The sequence below is a fragment of the Carcharodon carcharias genome, chromosome 26 (genome assembly GCF_017639515.1).
Source record: "Carcharodon carcharias isolate sCarCar2 chromosome 26, sCarCar2.pri, whole genome shotgun sequence".
Taxonomy (NCBI): Eukaryota; Metazoa; Chordata; class Chondrichthyes; order Lamniformes; family Lamnidae; genus Carcharodon; species Carcharodon carcharias.
Window position 1 is genome coordinate 27,135,811 of NC_054492.1, and position 17,892 is coordinate 27,153,702.

Here is a 17,892-nt window from a genome sequence, read left to right on the forward strand (position 1 = left end):
TTTAAACACACAGTAAAATCCTCCAGCTATTGTTCTGTGGCACCAGTAGAGAGGTCATCCAGAGAGCATGATGAAAAGTTATAATATACTCCTGTCCATGCTTGATATCTTAGTATTTGTTGCCACTTGGTTGGGAGACCTTTGCACAATTAGGTGGGCCCTCATGTGGCAATCGGCCTTTCTCTTTGTTTACCCGAGTAATGCTGTGTAAACGACAGGATAAAGGGGCTGGATTTCATGCTGTTTTATTGACAACAAAAGCTCTGGCATTTTGTTTTCCTTTACCATGTATTTAGGTCCCACACCAGCTCAGGTATGTGCTAGTCTAAACATAACTGACAGCCTCTTTTTAAAAATTACTCTGTGTCTGGCTAATGTTCAACAGCGTTTCATGTCCTGCTCTGATGATGTCACCCACAAGCTGGCTTGACCTTTTGTTTTAATGACATATCATTCCCAGCACTGACTCCATAATGCTAGTCAATTTCTATATGTCAGAACAACAACTTGCATTTACATAGCACCTTTAACATAGTAAGACCTCCCGGGGAGCATCACGGGAGTGACAACCAGACAGTACTTGACACGGAGCCACATCAGGAGATATTAGGACAGGTAACCAAAAAGCTTGGTCAAAGATATCGCCGGATGGAGGAGTGATACAGAGGTCGAGAGTTTCAAGGAGGTTGTTGCAGAGCTTGGGGCCCGAGCAGCTGAAAGCACTAGCGCCAACAGCAGAACGATTAAAATCAGGGATTTGCAAGGAGGCAGAATGGGAGATGAGCACTCAAAGGAAATAAATTTGCAGGGCTACGGTGATCATGCAGGTGAATGGGGTCTAACTCGATTACTCTACAGAAAGCCGGCATGGACCAGGTTGGCTGAATGGTCTCCTTCTGTGCCATAATGACTCTGTCTGATTCTATCTCAGATCGTTGTTGACCAAGTTTCAGAGGTAGGGAGGGCTGTGAGGTCTTGAAGAGATTTGAGAACAAGGATGAGACTTCATGAATCCTACAGAGCAGAAGCAGACCATTTGGCCCATTGTGTCAGTGCCAGTTCTTTCAAACTGCTTTAAGTACATCTAATGGAAAGAAACAAAAAGCCCTGGAGTGGGGATTGAACCCATAACCTTCAAACGCAAAGTCAAACATGCTGCCCACTGAGCCATACCTGACACTTAGAGGCTTTCTTAGCCACATTTTTCCCTTTCATGTCCTGAAGGCACTAACTCATGCCAGGGACCAGCTGGCAGCCTCACAGTACTTTGGTCACACTTGATATGTGAGCCAGGATGTGAAATTTTCAGCAGGAATTCTAGATTGCAATCGGGAATGGAAATCGTGACAGATTATTTTTTCCACCTCAAGGATGCTGGATACTACAGGATCGGTTTGAGAGTTTGACTCCGCTTTTAACACGATGAGTCCTTTTCCAGTGATTCAGCAGGAGATACCAGGAATTGGACTTGTTTAAAAAATGGGAAGGAGAGGAAGGGGCTTCTATTATACAGCACCTCTCTCAACATCAGGGCATTCCAAAGTGCTTTACAGCAAATGAATTGTGCTTTTGAATTGTAATCCCTTTGTAATGTAGGAAATGGGGAAGCCAATTTGCACCCAGCAAGCTCTCCCAAAGGGCACTGACCAGATAATCTATTTTTCTTTGTTTCGTAATTTTGGTTGGTGCATAATTATCTGCCAGGACATTGGGTAGAATGAACATGGCCAATGCTGGAATTGGGAACTCTGAACGGGCAGGTTAAGATAGGCTGAAGTGTCTCTTTGTAGTCCTCCTGGTGCCTTCAACAGGGAATGGGATTCTGACCAGAAATCCTATGGTTAGCCTGGTTCAAGGTCCACAGCAGGCAATGGCTTCATCCATTTCACCATCAGAAGGTGGGCTATTTGACAATGAGGGGCATCACAGCCAAATTCATTCCTTTCCTCTCCTAACATCCACGCACTTTCCACTAAGAACTACTGAATAAAGGTTAGCAGCAGGAAACCTGTCAACTACTACACCAGCTGAGAACAGCCAATTTAGCATAGACCTTCCCTCTTTATGTCTTACTAACACATCAGACAGTGCATTATAGTTTTTTTGAGCCATTCAAAAAGTTTATTTTCATTCTTTCATGGGATGTGGGTGTCACTGGCTAGGCCAGCATTTATTGTCCATCCCTAATTGCCCTTGAGAAGGTGATGGTGAGCTGCCTTCTTGAACCGCTGCAGTCCATTTGGAGTAGGAACACCCACAGTTCTGTTAGGGAAGGAGTTCCGGGATTTAGACCCAGCATCAGTGAAGGAACGGCGATATAGTCCCAATTCAGGATGGTGTGTGGCTTGGAGGGGAACTTCCAGGTGGTGGTGTTCCCATGCATCTGCTCCCCTTGTCCTACTAGGTGGTAGAGGTCGTGGGTTTGGAAGGTGCTGTCGAAGGAGCCTTGGTGAGTTGTTACAGTGCATCTTGTAGATGGTACACACTGCTGCCACTGTGCGTCTGTTTAAGGTGGTGGATGGGGCGCCAATCAAGTAGGCTGCTTTGTCCTGGATGGTGTCAAGCTTCTTGAGTATTGAAGCTGCACTCATCCAGGCAAGTGGAGAGTATCCCATCACAATCCTGGCTTGTGCCTTGTAGATAGTGGACAGGCTCTGGGGAGTCAGGAGGTGAGTTAATCATCGCAGGATTCCCAGCTTCTGACCTGCTCTTGTAACCACCCTATTGACTATGACTAGTCCAGTTCTGTTTCTGGTCAATGGTAACCCCCAGGATGTTGATAGTGGGGGATTCAGCAATGGTAGTGCCATTGAATGTCAAGGGATGATAGTTGGATTCTCTCTTATTGGAGATGGTCATTGCCTGGCACTTGTGTGGTGCAAATGTTACTTGCCACTTATCAGCTCAAGCCTGTATGTTATCCAGGTCTTGTTGCATTTGGACATGGACTGCTTCAGTATCTGAGTCATCGCAAATGGTGCAGAACATTGTGCAATCATCAGCGAACATCCCCAATTCTGACTTAGGATGGAAGGAAGGTCATTGATGAAGCTAAAGATGGTTGGGACCAGGACACTACCCTGAGGAACTCCTGCAGTGATGCCCTGGGACTGAGATGATTATGGAATCTTGCTGTCTGAATGCATAGGTTACATTGTGAGCAGTGTTCATCGGCAACCGTTGAAAGTAAAAATATATCATGTTTAATTGTGAGTATGGAGACACTGTGGCAGATTTCATGGATGATATGAAAGTTTGCAGGATGAAGAAGGCCCCCTAGACCACTGCATCTCCATCTCAAAAATCAGCCCATACTAAACTCCTATTGCAGCGACTAACCGTTTATTAAATTACTTCAATAGTTTGGCCTGAACTACCATCTCCAACTGTTGATCACTTTCTAATGCTTGTCCCAAATTCATCTGTCACAGGTGTGACCCCAGAGTCTTTTTGTTCCATCGGCCCTGGTGCATCAGGAATATCGACCCAGTACATATTCATAAGCTTTCACTCTCAGACATCTCTTGTTCAGACAATAACAGGCTGGGTGGTGGATAATGGGAGATTTGTATAATGGGCAGTTTCTATAATGGGACGGTTTCTATAATGGGGGATTCTGTAATGGTCTGTTTCTATAAGGTGACATTTCAATACTTGGGGGTTTCTATAATGGGGTGGTCTCTATAAGGGGCAGTTTCTATAAGATGGGGTTTCTATAATGGGGTGGTTTCTTTAATGGGGGTTTTCTATAAGGTGGTGGCTTCTATAAGGGAGTGGTTTCTATGGGCGCAAATCCAAAATTCCAGCTTCACACTTGGGTAACATGTTGATAATTGCCCCTAATTTCTCCATGGGTGGAGCGGGGGGAAATATTTGAAGAAAAACTAGAACACACCGAATCTATTTACATCTTTATTTCTTACCTTCTTTGCACCAAATATTTTGAGCGCAGGGGATTCAAAAGACTATCGGTTTTATGTGACATCCCATTCTTTGCACTCAGTTAAAGCTTTTGGAAAAGCGTGGGCCTAGCCACTAATTACCTCTTAGAAAAACAGGCAGCATTAACAGACAGTGAGACATGACTGTGTTGACCTGGTTGGTTGAGAGGGCCAAGTTTTAAACAAGCATTGTCTGCCTTAAGAGGTTTTTCAACTTTTTTTCCATTTAGATCTGCCGTGAGATGGAATGTGTGCTTCAGAAGCAAGCACATACCTGCCTCAAAGTGAACTCAGCTTGTGGTGCTTACCAGTGTATTCCTTAAAGGAGAACTGAGCTTTTGTGTCGAAGTTGAATCCTTTCAGGAAACGCTGCTACAGATTGGTTTCTTTGTTGGTTTTGAGGCGCCTGTAAAATGCACAGGAAACCTCAATTACATCATGCTTCCCAATATCTGTAACAGTGATAATGTGAGCATATAGTTCTGAATGCTTTGCTCTAACCCATAACATTCCAACAGGTCCTTGAAAGTAAGATCAACTTCCATTTCTATAACCTACAACAAGAACATGCATTTATATAGCATCTTTAAAATAGTAAGACATCCCAAGGCATTTCACATAATCAAATACAATTTGACACTGAACCAAAAAATGAGATACCTGCGTTAGGAGAGACAAGTGAAAGCTGAGTCAAAGCGGTTGGTTTTAAAGAGCGCTTTAAGGGAGGAGAAAGAAATAGAGAGGCAGAAATGTTTACAATGGGAATTCCAAAGCTTAGGGTCCAGGCAGCTGAAGGCACCATTGCCAATGGTGGAGCAATGGAAATCGGGGAATGTTGAAGAGGGCAGAATTGGAGGAGCGCATTTAACTCAGAGGGTTGTGAGGTGAGAGGAGATTACAGCAATAGGGAGGGCTGAGGCCATGCAATGATTTGAAAACTAGGGCGAAGATTTTAAAATTGAGGTGTTACTTAACCGCCAGCCAGTGTAGGTCAACAAGCCCAGGGCCAATGAATGAATGGGACTTGTTGCAGAGTTTTGGATGACCCCCAGTTTATGGAAGGTAAAACATGGGAGGCCTTAGATTGTGTTAAAATAGTCAAGTCTAGAGGTAACAAAGGCATGAATGAGAATTCCAACAGCAAATGAACTGAGGCGGGGGCGGAGTTGGGCCTATAGCAGTGGAAGTAGGCGGTCCTCGTGATGGCATGAATTCAAAGTAATTTCTGATATTTATGGTGCTTTTCACTCGATGAAGAATTAAAGAGAATGTTATGCAGGTGGGGCAATCCTAGCATCTTTAGCATCAGGGAAGCCTCCCACCCATAAATCACCAGGGCCCTCTAGATTCAATGAAGAGCTTTCATTATTGCTGTGAATGTTGGAATAGCCCCTCCTCCATAGCCACATCTTCTTTCCTCTCACTCTCCACAGAGGGAAAGGACAAGGATATATTTGTAAATCCCACAGTCAGGGCATAGAGCAAAGGAGCAGGAGCAGAGGGGAAGAGGGAAAAGAAAAGGGAGGGGAATAATGTGTCGAGAGAGAAGGAGAGCATGTTAATGGCAATTTGGCATGGATTGCAGCTTTGAGCCGAGTTAATGTTTTAGCATGAAGTGACGCCTCAGGCACATTGACTGAAGATCTTACACCTGGGGTTTCTCCAATGCTGACAACTCTGACCGTTCACAGAGTTAGAAAAATGCCAATCTCCTTCAATCCCCAGCTACCTGGCATTTAAAAAGCAGCTGGCTCATTAAGCTGCACATGAGCCCATGTCAGATGAAAGATATTTGTTGGCTAGGCACCAAGTTTGATGTGCAGATAAAACCCGATTCAAAGATAGCCCGATTCTCTGCTCCAAAGCAATCATAATCACAACCAGTTTTTGTTTGCCAAAGCTTGAATACTTGAGTGGGCTGTGGCATTAAAGTTGGCTCACAATCAACAGAGGATGGCCGAGCCTGCAGCACTGACAATAAAAGGAAGCAGAAGCGGAAGAGATGGGACAGATGACACTGCCTGCGTTAGATGTCAAAGTGACCCCTTAGCCAGGCCAAATGGGGGGGGTGGGGGGGGGTGGGGGGGGGGCACCAAATTGACTGTCCTATACACAGAGCAGACAGGTCAATCCAGCAGGAACCAGATAAAGCAGAGAGGTATTCCTGGAATTTAGAAGATTAAAGAGTGATTTAATCAAAGATTTCAAGATATTAAGGAGAAAAGATAGGGCAGTAAGAGAGAAACTACTTTTGTTGGTTGAGGAATCTAGGACCAGGGGATATAGCCTAAAAATTAGAGTGGAGCCCTTTAGGAGTGAAGTTAAGAAACATTTCCATACACAAAAGATGATGGAAATTTGGAACTCTCTCCTGAAAAGGGCAATTGATGCTGGGTCAATTATTAATTTTAATTTTTGACTGACAGATTTCCTTTAGCCATAGCACTAAGGGATATGGGGCAAAGTCAGATTTATGGAGTTAGGTTGCATATCAGCCATGATCTCATTGAATGGCTGAACATGCTTGAAATTGGTTTGTCCTAAGGCTATGTTGTGTGCACATTTGGTTAACTAATTAAGAGATAGTGTGAAAAGAATCCTTACTATGCAGTGGGAGGTGGTGGCATAATGGTGTTGTCACTGGGCTAGTATTCCAGAGTCCCAGTATAATGCCCTGGCGTTTGAACCCCATCATGGCAGATGGTGAATAAAAATCTGGAACTAAAAGTTGATTTAGGGAAGGAAATGTTGGTCTACATGTGAGTCTTAGATGGCCACATACCATGAATTTAAAGAAAAAAAACTGTGAAAAGGCATGTCAAAAACATCTGAATATAAGATTTAATAATCTCATAGTTACAGGGGGGTAATGATGGTGTAATGAGTCAGTGACAGTTGCAAATTAAAAAATAAAGATGTTGGTTCAAAATGCAATCTTTGCTAAAATAGCTGCGACTATTCATACAAGTATTAGAATATCTCAAGATACTTCACCAGAGCGATTATCAAACAAAATTTGACACCGAGTCGCAAAAGCTTGGCCAATAGAGGTAGATTTTAAGAAGCGTCTTAAAGGGGGAGAAGTAGAGAAGGGGAGATGGTTAGGGACAGAATGCCAGAGTGTGGGGCCCAGGCAGCTGAACGCTGTGAGTGATTAAATCAAGAGGCCAGAATTGGAGGAGCACAGAGATCTCAGAGAGTATTAGGGCTGCAGGAGATTACAGAGATAGTTGAACCCACTAGGGATTTGATAACAAGGATGAGAATTAGGCTTGAAGGATGAAAATCAAGATGTTGCCAAACCTGGAGCCAATGTATATCAGTGAGCACAGGGATGAAGGGGACATGATGTGAGTTAAGATATGGGCGGCAAAGTTTCAGATAAGCTTAAGTTTGCAAGGGGTGCAGAGTATGAGCCTGGCCAGGACAGCATTAGAATAGTCAAGTCTAGGCATATATTTCAGGATAGGTGGGAGCATTTCTAATGGCGTCAGGCCGGGGGGGGGGAACAAAACAGCCTCAGTTCCTGGTCCTAGAGCAATCGCTTTCTATAATTTCACTAAGTGTTAATGTTGGGTGAGGAAAGCATTGGGCTCAGCTCTGACGTTCTCCATGGTTCAACACCCACCTGAGGAACAGGTAACCCACACAGTGAACCCACACAAACCTAGCCCAGTAAGAAGAGAAGGAGGAAATTTCACAAATAGGAAGAATCGGTTCTGCCTGTCCTGACAAAGGACATCAGGGCATTTTTAAAGGAGATTTTTCTCTCAGTGGATTCTCAGTACCTGAAACACTAAGTTGGGCTTCCCAGTTTTTTTGATTTTCACCAGCTCAACCAGGTTTTAAAAATGATTTCCATTTACAGATTAACCTTTAACGTGGCTCAGTGGGTCACACTCTTACTTCTGAGACAGAGAATTGTGGGTTTAAATCCCACTCCAGAGACATAAGCACAAAGTCTAGGTTGATGCATGAGTGCAGTTCTGAAGGTGTGCTACACTGTTGTAGATGTAATCTTTCAGATATGGTATGAATTTGAGACCCTGCCCTCCCTCTCAAGTGAACATAAGAGTTCACATAGTAGTATTTTGAAGAAGAACATGGGAATTAACCCTGGTGTCCTGGGGCCAATACTTATCCCTAAACCGACATCATTGGAAAAACAGGTTATCTGCTCATTATCCTATTGCTGTTTGTGGGAGCTTGCTGTGCACAGATTGTCTGTCACATTTCCTGCATTACAGCAGTGACGCTTCAAAAATATTCAATTGGCTATAAAATGCTTGGGATACCCTCAGGTTATGAAAAGCGCAACATAAATGATGTGGTAAATAGTGAGGAGGAAAGCTTTAGATTACAGGATGATATAGACGGGCTGGTCAGATGGCAGATCAGTGGCAAATGGAATTTAATCCTGAAAAGTGTGAGGTGATGCATTTTGGGAGGACTAACGAGGCAAGGGAGTACACGATGAATGGTAGGACCCTAGGAAGTACAGAGGATCAGAGAGACCTTGGTGTGCATGTCCGTAGAACCTTGAAGGCAGCAGGACAGGTAGATGAGGTGGTTAAGAATGCTTATGGGATACTTGGCTTTGTTAGTCGAGGCGTTGAATACAAGAGCAGGGAGGTTATGGTGGAGCTGTATAAAAGGTTAATTAGGTCACATCTGGAGTATTGTGTGCAATTCTGTGCGCCGCACTATAGGAAGGATGTGATTGCACTAGAGAGGGTGCAGGGGAGATTCACCAGGATGTTGCCTGGGCTGGAGCATTTCAGCTGTGAAGAGAGTCTAGATAGGCTGGGGTTATTTTCCTTGGAGCAGAGAAGGCTGAGGGCGGACCTGTTTGAGGTGTACAAAATGGGGTTGATAGGAAGAAACTTTTCCCCTCAGTGGAGGGGTCAATAATCAGGGGGCATAGATTTAAGGTAAGGGACAGGAGGTTTAGAGGAGATTCTCAAAAGGAGCTGCCTCACAGGACACTCTTCAAATCTTCTCTCCAATCGCATTACTCCCCCATCAAAACTTCTCTCCAAACACCACGCCCTGCAAATGACACCCTCTCTTCAAATCTTCCCTCCCCAAATGTACACTCTCTCCAACACATCACATCTCATCACATTAAACCTTTCCTCCAGCTCCCCTGTCCTCACCACCGATCCTTTTCTTCACTCTCTGACATAGCATAATTGTCTGGCAAAACGCATTTGATGCTGGTTGTACAGAATGCAAACTGTAAACCCACATCCCCCCCTCTCCCCGCACCCACCAGTCCTCAGCCCTCCCCACCACCCACCCTGAATAACACACTCTGTCAGCAGATACACACTGCCGGTCCTGTACAAGTCCTGGCCCCTCTCTGCAGCTCTGGGGCATTTTGTGGTGGGTGGAGGAATAGGAGGAGGTGGTGAACTCTAGAGATATTTTTGTCAACTCAAAGGCAAGCTTCCCTTCTGTTCTCACTTTACAACTGCTTCCAAGTTTAATTGAGGAATGAGCTTAAAAAGGGTACATGTCTTGCTGTCCCATGGTGTAGCCAGCAGAGTTAACCATAACTTGCTGTACCTGATCACCCATCAATAGTCTCCAGTGGAAATTTAATACATTTTCCAGTTCTTAATCTGCACGGTTCTCCTTCTGTATTGTATACTCCAATATTTGAGGGGAACATTTGCTTCAATAAATTCCTCCCTCCCCATCACTAACTCCTGCAGTTTTTATGCACATTTCTATGGGAGTTGGAAACCCTCCAGTTTCTCAGTTTCTTCTCCTGTGTATGCCTAAACAGCAGGTACTGGTGATGTATTTTGCTGTGAGGAGGGACTGTGCCAGCTGAACTTTACCCTGTCCTCAACTAACACAGTTGAGGAGGGTCGGAAACCAGAAAACACAGATTTAATATAATTGATGAAATAACTAGAGGGGACACCAGGAAATATTTTCTTTTCTACAGTCATTTGTTGTGATCTCGAAGGGCATTGGAAACAGATTCAACAGTAACTTTCAAAAGGGGAACTGGATAAATACTTGAAGGGGAAGTTTTTGCAGTGCTATGGGGAAAGAGCATGGATTTGTCAAGGAGCCAGCACAGGCATAAGGGGTCAAATGGCCTCCTCCTGTGCTGTGCTAGATAGTCTCCCCAGCAGGGTTCTCTGGACAGCAGTCAGGAGAGAGTGAGGATGCCTGGGCGATGGATTCTCCACCTCCATTGTTCGAAGGCCCCAGGGGACGACTGCAGCTATCTCACTGGCTGGGAATTCAATCTGGGGCTCTCTAGTCTGTTTGCTTCCATTCCTCACACCCTTCTTATCTGAGGCTGGATAACAGCTATGTTGCTGCTGATTGATGAGGACTCAATGCTCCTTGCTCAGGTACGTTTATCAACAGACGCCAGCATGCAAGAGTTTCCAAGCATCACGCAGGAGCCTGATCTGAATCTGGTTAAGCCACTACAGCCTAATAACAACGTGACATATGAGCTGACTACCAACATTATAAGCCACACATCCTCTGGTTAGTGTTTCATAAGGAAAATCCAATTCTTTTCCCACCGAAATGGGAGATGGTTAGTAATGACCAATTGGATTGGTTAAAAGGGTTAAGGTGGCAGCTTTTGGAGGCTTTTGGAACTACCAGATTAGTTGGAAGGTTTTATTTTTACTCATTCATGGGATGTGGGCTTCGCTGGCTGTGCCAACATTTATTGCCCATCCCTAGTTGCCCTTGAGAAGGTGGTGGTGAGCTGCCTTCTTGGACTGCTGCAGTCCATGTGGTGTAGGTATATCCACAGTGCTGTTAGGGAGGGAGTTCCAGGATTTTGACCCAGCGACAGTGAAGGAACGGCGATATAATTCCAAGTCAGGATGGTGAGTGACTTGGAGGGGAACTTCCATGTGGTGGTACTCCCATGTGTCTGCTGCCCTTGTCCTTCTAGATGATAGTGGTCGTGGATTAGAAGGTGCTGTCTAAAGAGCCTTGGTGAATTCCTGCAGTGCATCTTCTAGATGGTACACACTGCTGTTACTGTGCGTCGGCGATGGAGGGAATAAATGTTTGTGGATAGGTGCCAGTCAAGCGTGTTGCTTTGTCCTTGGTGGTGTCAAGCTTCTTGTGTGGTATCGGAGCTGCAATCATCCAGGCAAGTGGGGGATTTTACATCATACTCCTGACTTGTGCCTTGTAGATGGTGGACAGGCTTTGGGGAGGCAGGAGATGACTTACTCCTCACAGGATTCCTAGCCTCTGACCTGCTCTTGGAGCCACAGTATTTATATGGCTAGTCTAGTTCAGCTTCTGGTCAATGGTAACCCCAGGATGTTGATGGTGGGGGATACAGTGATGGTAATGCCATAACACTTTTCACTTTCTTTAACAACTACCTGCATTTATATAGCACTTTTAACATAATTAAAAACCTCCCAAGGCGCTTAAAGGAGCCACTTGAGGAGCTGTTAAGATGGTACGCTTGGTCAAAGAGGTAAGATTTAATAATTGTCTGAAAGGAAGAGAGAAGGCAGAAGGGTTTAGGGAGTGAATTCTTGGGCTTTCTGCACTCCACCCTCCTCTTAGAACCACCACGATTACCAGAAACTGAGTACAACATTGCAATCAAAATGGGGTAGACTGGTGTCAGCTGTGGATCAAATGGGTCACACTTTTACCCGGGTCAGGAGATTGTGGGTTCAGACATTTGAGCCCAAAATTGCGGCTCAACTCAAGGGAGTGCTGCACTGCCTGAGGTACTGTCCTTCAGGTAAGATATTAAAGCAAGGCTGTGTCTGCTCCTCTCTGGAGGATTTAAGTGATCCCTTGGGACTTATCCCAAAGAAGAGCAAGATGGATCCCCCTGGTATCAAGGTCAATATTTACTTCTTAACCAATGCCACTAAAAAAACAAATTAGTCATATTAAGATAAAAGCAAAATATTGCAGATGCTGGGAATCCAAAATAAAAACAGAAAATACTGGAAAAACCCAGCAGGTCTGGCAGCGTCTGTGGAGACCGAAGCTGAATTAACGTTTCGAGTCCGTATGACTCCTCCTCTGTCTCCATTGATGCTGCCAGACCCGCTGAGTTTTTCCCACATTTTCTGTTTTTATTTCAAATTAATCACACTGCTGTTTGCAGGATATTGCTGCAGTTCCTACATTACAACCATGACTGCACATGAAGGTGAAGTACTTCACTGTCTGTGGAGACCTTTAGAACATCTTGAGGTTGTGGAAGGTGCTATAGAAATGCAATTTTCTCTTTATTAAGCTGTTAGGTCACATTTTGCTCTTTGATACATATGTTTCAATCTAGATAATGAACTCAAATATTCGTTCAATATAGCTTAAGGAAAGACGCTAGGAGCAGCTTATACTAACCAACAAACCTTTACAATAGTATTGCTGCCTAATCTGCTGATATCTGTCAAAAGTGTCAACTTAAAGGTAAAGATGTTTCCACCCGTGGGCAAGACTAGAACTAGGGTTGTAAATAAAAGATAGCTGCTAATAAACCCAAACTGGAATTCAGGAGAAACTTCTTTACCCAGAGAGAGGTGAGAATGTGGAACTTGTTACCACAGGGAACAGCGTAGATACATTTGAGGAGAAGCTGGATAAGTACATTATGCAGAAAGGAGTAGGGGGCTATGCTGATGGGGTTAGATGAAGAGGGATGGGTTGAGGTTCATGAGGAGCATAAACACTACTTCGGGACCATTCCTTGTGAATTCAGGGGGCCACCGAGCAGTTTTTGAATGGGGATTTGCATCTTGTTCCCTTCCTCCACCTCTTTCTCTCCTCGCTGTTCCTAGAGGACAACTGACCCATTCCCCCAACCCAACATAAATAAGTAAGTCCCCAACCAGTTGCATTACAGTAAACAACAGCAATTGGGAGGAGTGGGGTTGAGGCACCCTCACCCCAGGAGGACGCTCCTCCATGTTCCCAGTTAAGGTTTGCCCCTGGGTCACATGGGCTGGAGGCACAAGTAACCAACCCTGACCAGAACTGCTGTGAACATCAGTGGATATCGGTCTACAGTGCTCTGACCATAAACATTCAAGTGTCACCAACTGACGATCCTGATTTTTTAATGCAGGGTTAAATTCTGGGGACAGGTTGCACAAACCAGGCTTGTATTCCTTTGCGTATAAGAGACTAGGTGGTGATCTAATCAAGGTGTTTAAGGTCATTAAAGGAGCTGATGGCTCCTCTCTACCTAATCCCACTCCCATTGTTCGGGGGGCGGGGGGGGGGGGGCGCAGTCCAGAACAAGAGGGCATAACCTTAAAATTAGAGCTGAGCTGTTGAGGGGTGATATCAGGAAGGAGATCTTCACATGAAGGGTAGTGAGAAATCTGAAACTCTCTCCCCCCAGTGGCTGTCGAGGATGGGGGCCAACTGAACATTTCAACATTAAGGTGTTAAGATGCAGATCAGCCATGATCTAACTGAATGATAGAACAGAATAGAGGGGCTGAATGGCTTTCTCCTTTTCTTAAGGGCTGCTAAGCTCTGAAGGGGTTAAAATGTGCGTGCAAGCAGACTTGATAGTGCCAGATACGGACTGTAACCCAGCAATCTAGTAAGTGAGTCAGTGATTACACATCAGGAGATAAGAGATTTGAAAGGGTTAAACTAGCAAGGGTTCAGAGAGGTGAAAACCCAGCACAGATTACAGGGTAGGGTAGGACCAGATTTAATGAGAGAGACAGAGAGAGTGATTCAGAGAGAGGGACAGAGAGACAGAGACAATGAAAGAGAGACACAAAGAGACAGCGAGACAGAAAGTAAAAAATTTGTATACAAAAAAGGAAGGTGAGTGAGACAGATGAGTGGGGGAGAGAAAAAGATGGGAGGAGAATGGGGAAGGCAGATTAGCAGGAGAGAGAGAGAGAGAGAGAGAGAGAGGGGCAGGCAGTAAAAGGATTGTGCCTTAAGGAAACTATTACATAGCAAACAGGGGGGCTTTGTGGTGTTGTGTGCTGTGCCCCTAATTGGGCTTTTTGTTCACCTAGAGGGTGGGGGGTATCTGCAACTCACTGCCTGAGGGAATGGTAGAGGCAGGAACCCTCAAAATATTTAAGAAATATTTAGATGAACATTTGAAATGCCACAGCACACGAGGCTACGGGCCAAGTGCTGGAAAATGGGATTAGAGTAGGTAGGGGCTTGATGACTGGCACAGACACGATGGGCTGAAGGGCCTCTTTTCTTTCTTTAAAACTCTATGACTAAATGCAAATCCTTCTTTTCTCTTTGAAAGGAGAGAGGGGATAGAAGAAAGATATGAAACAAGGAGAAAAATAATCTTTCTGAAGCTAACTTTGCAACAAGAGTTTTGGAAACAGTCATGGTGAAGGATTGTTTCTTTAATGCCTGTTGCAAAAACAATCATTTTTCGCTCAGCGGGTTTAACCACTGTATCCTGTTAAACAATTGTTTACATGAGAAGGAAGGATAAATAGTGTGACAAAACAAACAGAGCCCCAGCCAAGATCCTTGGCCCATGCTGTACTGATGTCCTCAACTTTCCTGACCTTGTTGGATGTCCTGGGTTTCTGAGCGTGGACCACACAGCCTAGGCTATCGGTTAGTTTCTCCAACATACAAACCCAGAAACAACTTGGCTACAATATTTGGCTCAGGGCCTTGCCTAGACTCCAGCCAGAACAACAATCAACAAAAGAAGACATTTATCAATCTGCACTTTGCAGCTGAACATCAGAACTGTTTTTTTTGGTCTTACATATTAGTGCAATATCAACCAGGGAAAAAAATGCATTTAACCTTGAGTTACCTCCAGGAATGACCTGGAGTCTCCATGACTTGAGGATTAATTTCCAGGACACTGCTGAGAGGAATGTTAGAGAGGATCATAGAGACATAAAAACAAAGTATTTTTTCCCTTTGCACAATTGTTTATTAGTTTTAGGAACATTGGAGATGAGGGAACGACGGTTGCTTGATTATCAGTAAAGAATTTGGGTAATAAAGTATTCATTTTCTGATTGGTGGGGGGGAGTAGGTCATCGTGAAGATTGATATGTCAGCGGAAGTGGGGACAGTTGGAGGCCGCAGGTCATATGGTGCAACCTCCAGGAATGCATTGAACCAGAGTTGGCATCCTTAATTTAGCCCCGATGATGACTCATTCCTGTTAGCAATGACACCCCTGCTGTTGTGGCCTCGGATTTGCAAACATTGTAAATCCGGGTATGAATTTGAGGTCCGAGTAAACAGCACAAGAGTTCGGCTGCATGAAGAATTGAGCTCGAGAGGTGATTGAAAGGGGGAGGGGTGGAAAGGTGGGCAGAGGTGGGGAGGGAGTTGGAATCTTAGTCCCAAACCTCAGCATTTGACTAACTGAAAAGTCAGTTAAGGAAAAGAAACAAGGAGTCATAAATATTGTTAAGAGAGTGTGGTTGATGAGGCATTAAATCCATGGTCCCTGGGTTTGTATTCATAAGGAACTTTATTCATTCGATTGTTTGGTCTGAGTTTTGTTTGCCATTCAGCACGCAATACTATGTAATCAATAGTACGCAACCCACTCAAACAAATATTGATGCTTTCTATATTCTTTCTATGCATATATACGAATGCTCTGTGTTAACCTTCATAGTGCTTTTGTTAAATAAAATAGAATTTGTTTGCTTTTCCTTGCTTCCTATTAGACACAGAAAAGCTGCAGAATCCCGCGCGAGTACTATTTATTTCTCTGTTTCCTTTCCCTGACTGTCCTCAGAGTGAGTGGGCACATGTGAGCCCTTATCAGCAGAGACTCGTACCATCACACAAGGTATGATTTTCTCCTGCCCGCTGCCATATTCCAGGATTATCATCAGGAGGAAGAACCTGGTGGACGTTTGCTCCCCACTCCCAAGATTTTGAGGGCAATTGCAAGTAGGCTTGCCCCTTTCCACTGTTGTCATGAGTTAACTCAGCACAGATGAGATTGATCCTGAGCTCTCCTTTGACTTGGACAGGTGTGTTTATAATCTTTAGAATGAGCGACCTAAGCGGAGTTGGTGTATTTGGTGACCGATTTTGTGCCTTTGGAGACAGCGTGTTTGTCCAGTTCCCATGGCAGCATGAGGCGGACGGCTCTCTGGATCTCGCTGGCCGAGATGGTGCGGTGCCCGTTGTAGCGAATGAGGTGCAAAGCCTCGGAGGCGATGCGCTCGAAAATGTCGACAACAAAGGAATCCATAACAATCATGGCCTTGGGCGAGATCCTGGTGGAAGGGTGGAGCTGGGTCAACGCCCTGTACACGTGAGCGGAATAGCTCTGCTTGCGAGATTTCCTCTGCCTCTTGGGTGGCTTCTTGGTGACTGTAGTCAGCGACGGCTCCCACGCCTTGCGGGACCCACCCCCCTTAGCCACCTCGGCCATTCAGTCAGCGACGGCTCCCACGCCTTGCGGGACCCACCCCCCTTAGCCACCTCGGGCATTCCACTCGCCTTGGACAAACTCCGCACTAGTGCCAACAGGTTTGCCACAGAAAACAAATGCTTCTGGTGTCTCCCAACTCTCCTGCCTTTCGTTCACAGTTAACCATGAGAAACCGTTACTTGGCAAGCTGGGCCGTGCCACCATGCATGTCGATTATCATAATAGCCCCTGTATATTCAGTGCCATGCCGGGTGGCACTGTTACCAATATAGGTTGCACCATCTAGAGTTGCCAACCCTCCACGATTCCTGGGGTCACTAGGAATTGAAAATTAATCTCCAGGATAATGCTAGGAGCAAAAACCTGGGAGAAAGATCGTGGGGCATGAAGAAACATTGGTGTGAATTTTTCAGTCGTCAGGCGGGCACGGAGTGGGGGCGGGAAGGGGGCAGATGCCAGATTAACCGAGGGTGCAGGTGAGCGCTTTGAGGGAGCTCCCTGCAAGCAGACAGCTGCCCCCAGGGAGCTGCAGACCTCCTCAGACTAAAGGGCCCGACAAAAATGCTGCAAAATGTGTCCATGCAGCACAATCAAGTACCTGAAAGCATACCTCACAAAAAAAAACCCAGCAGCCAGCTGTCTCTTTTTATTTTGTTTCCCCACGGAGATTTTATCCTGCCCTGGATCGGGGTTTGGACAAAAATGGGAATGCCGCCTGGGAGAATGGCCCATCCTCCAGCCATAAATGTGGACGGACCATGCAAAATCCCAATTGAATGCATAAATAATGGGCTCAATTGCCCACTTAATTGTTGGTGGACATGCCCCCAACTGCTGCGTGCACCCGCCAAGTGAAATATTGTGTGAGTGTGGGATGACGTCGGGACGCTTGCCTGATGTCATCTCATGTCCGTTCAGGTCGGGCGCGAGATATTAAATCCTGGCCATTGAGTTTTTTTTTCATTTTTGTAGCTCATTTTTTAATCATAAAAACATTGGAGATAGGCTAAAAAGGTTGCTTGACCTAAAGTCAAGCAGCATCCAATCAGGTAATTAAATCCACTGGTTTGCCTTCCAATTGGCCGTAGGTATGCAGTGTCTTGCGAGGATGGTCTTGTCAGATGACCAATGTGAGGAGCGTGAGGGCAGGGCAGGAACTCATGTGATGACACCATCAGGAAAGTGCCCAACCAGAGTTGGCAATCATATTCAGCAGAGGGTGAGACTCTTGGACATTTCCACCAGCACTTCTTCCCTTTGGCCAGGATGATCAGAAATCCAATGCGTTTGTCCTCTCAGAAACTGGCTGTAATAACATTAAAACAATGGGCATCAAGCCCAAATTGGCTGGTTAGGCTCCACATAGGCTCCAAACTCCTAGAACGACTACCTTATTCAGACCTGAGCTCTGGCTAAAGAAGGAAATGCTGGAAACACTCAGCAGGTCAGGTAGCATCCGTGGGGAGAGAAACAGGGTTAATGCATCAGGTCAATGGTCTTCCTTCAGAACAGGAAGATGTTACAGGTTTCAAGAACGTATAGAGGCAAGGAAAGGGGGAG

The 17,892-nt window shown here is 45.2% G+C and overlaps 1 protein-coding gene across 1 annotated transcript; it reads right to left on the reverse strand.

Annotated features, from left to right (window-relative positions):
* Nucleotides 1-15,954: 15,954 nt before the first annotated feature.
* LOC121269862 (late histone H2B.L4-like) lies at nt 15,955-16,332 on the reverse strand. Its single transcript, XM_041174900.1, has one exon. It carries the CDS (start codon nt 16,330-16,332, stop codon nt 15,955-15,957), a length of 378 nt encoding a protein of 125 aa, XP_041030834.1.
* Between the last annotated feature and the right edge of the window lie 1,560 nt (nt 16,333-17,892).

What these genes read in the sequence shown, in the direction of transcription:
- LOC121269862 (XM_041174900.1), bottom strand. Translation starts at nt 16,332, where the DNA reads ATGGCCGAGGTGGCTAAGGGGGGTGGGTCCCGCAAGGCGTGGGAGCCG.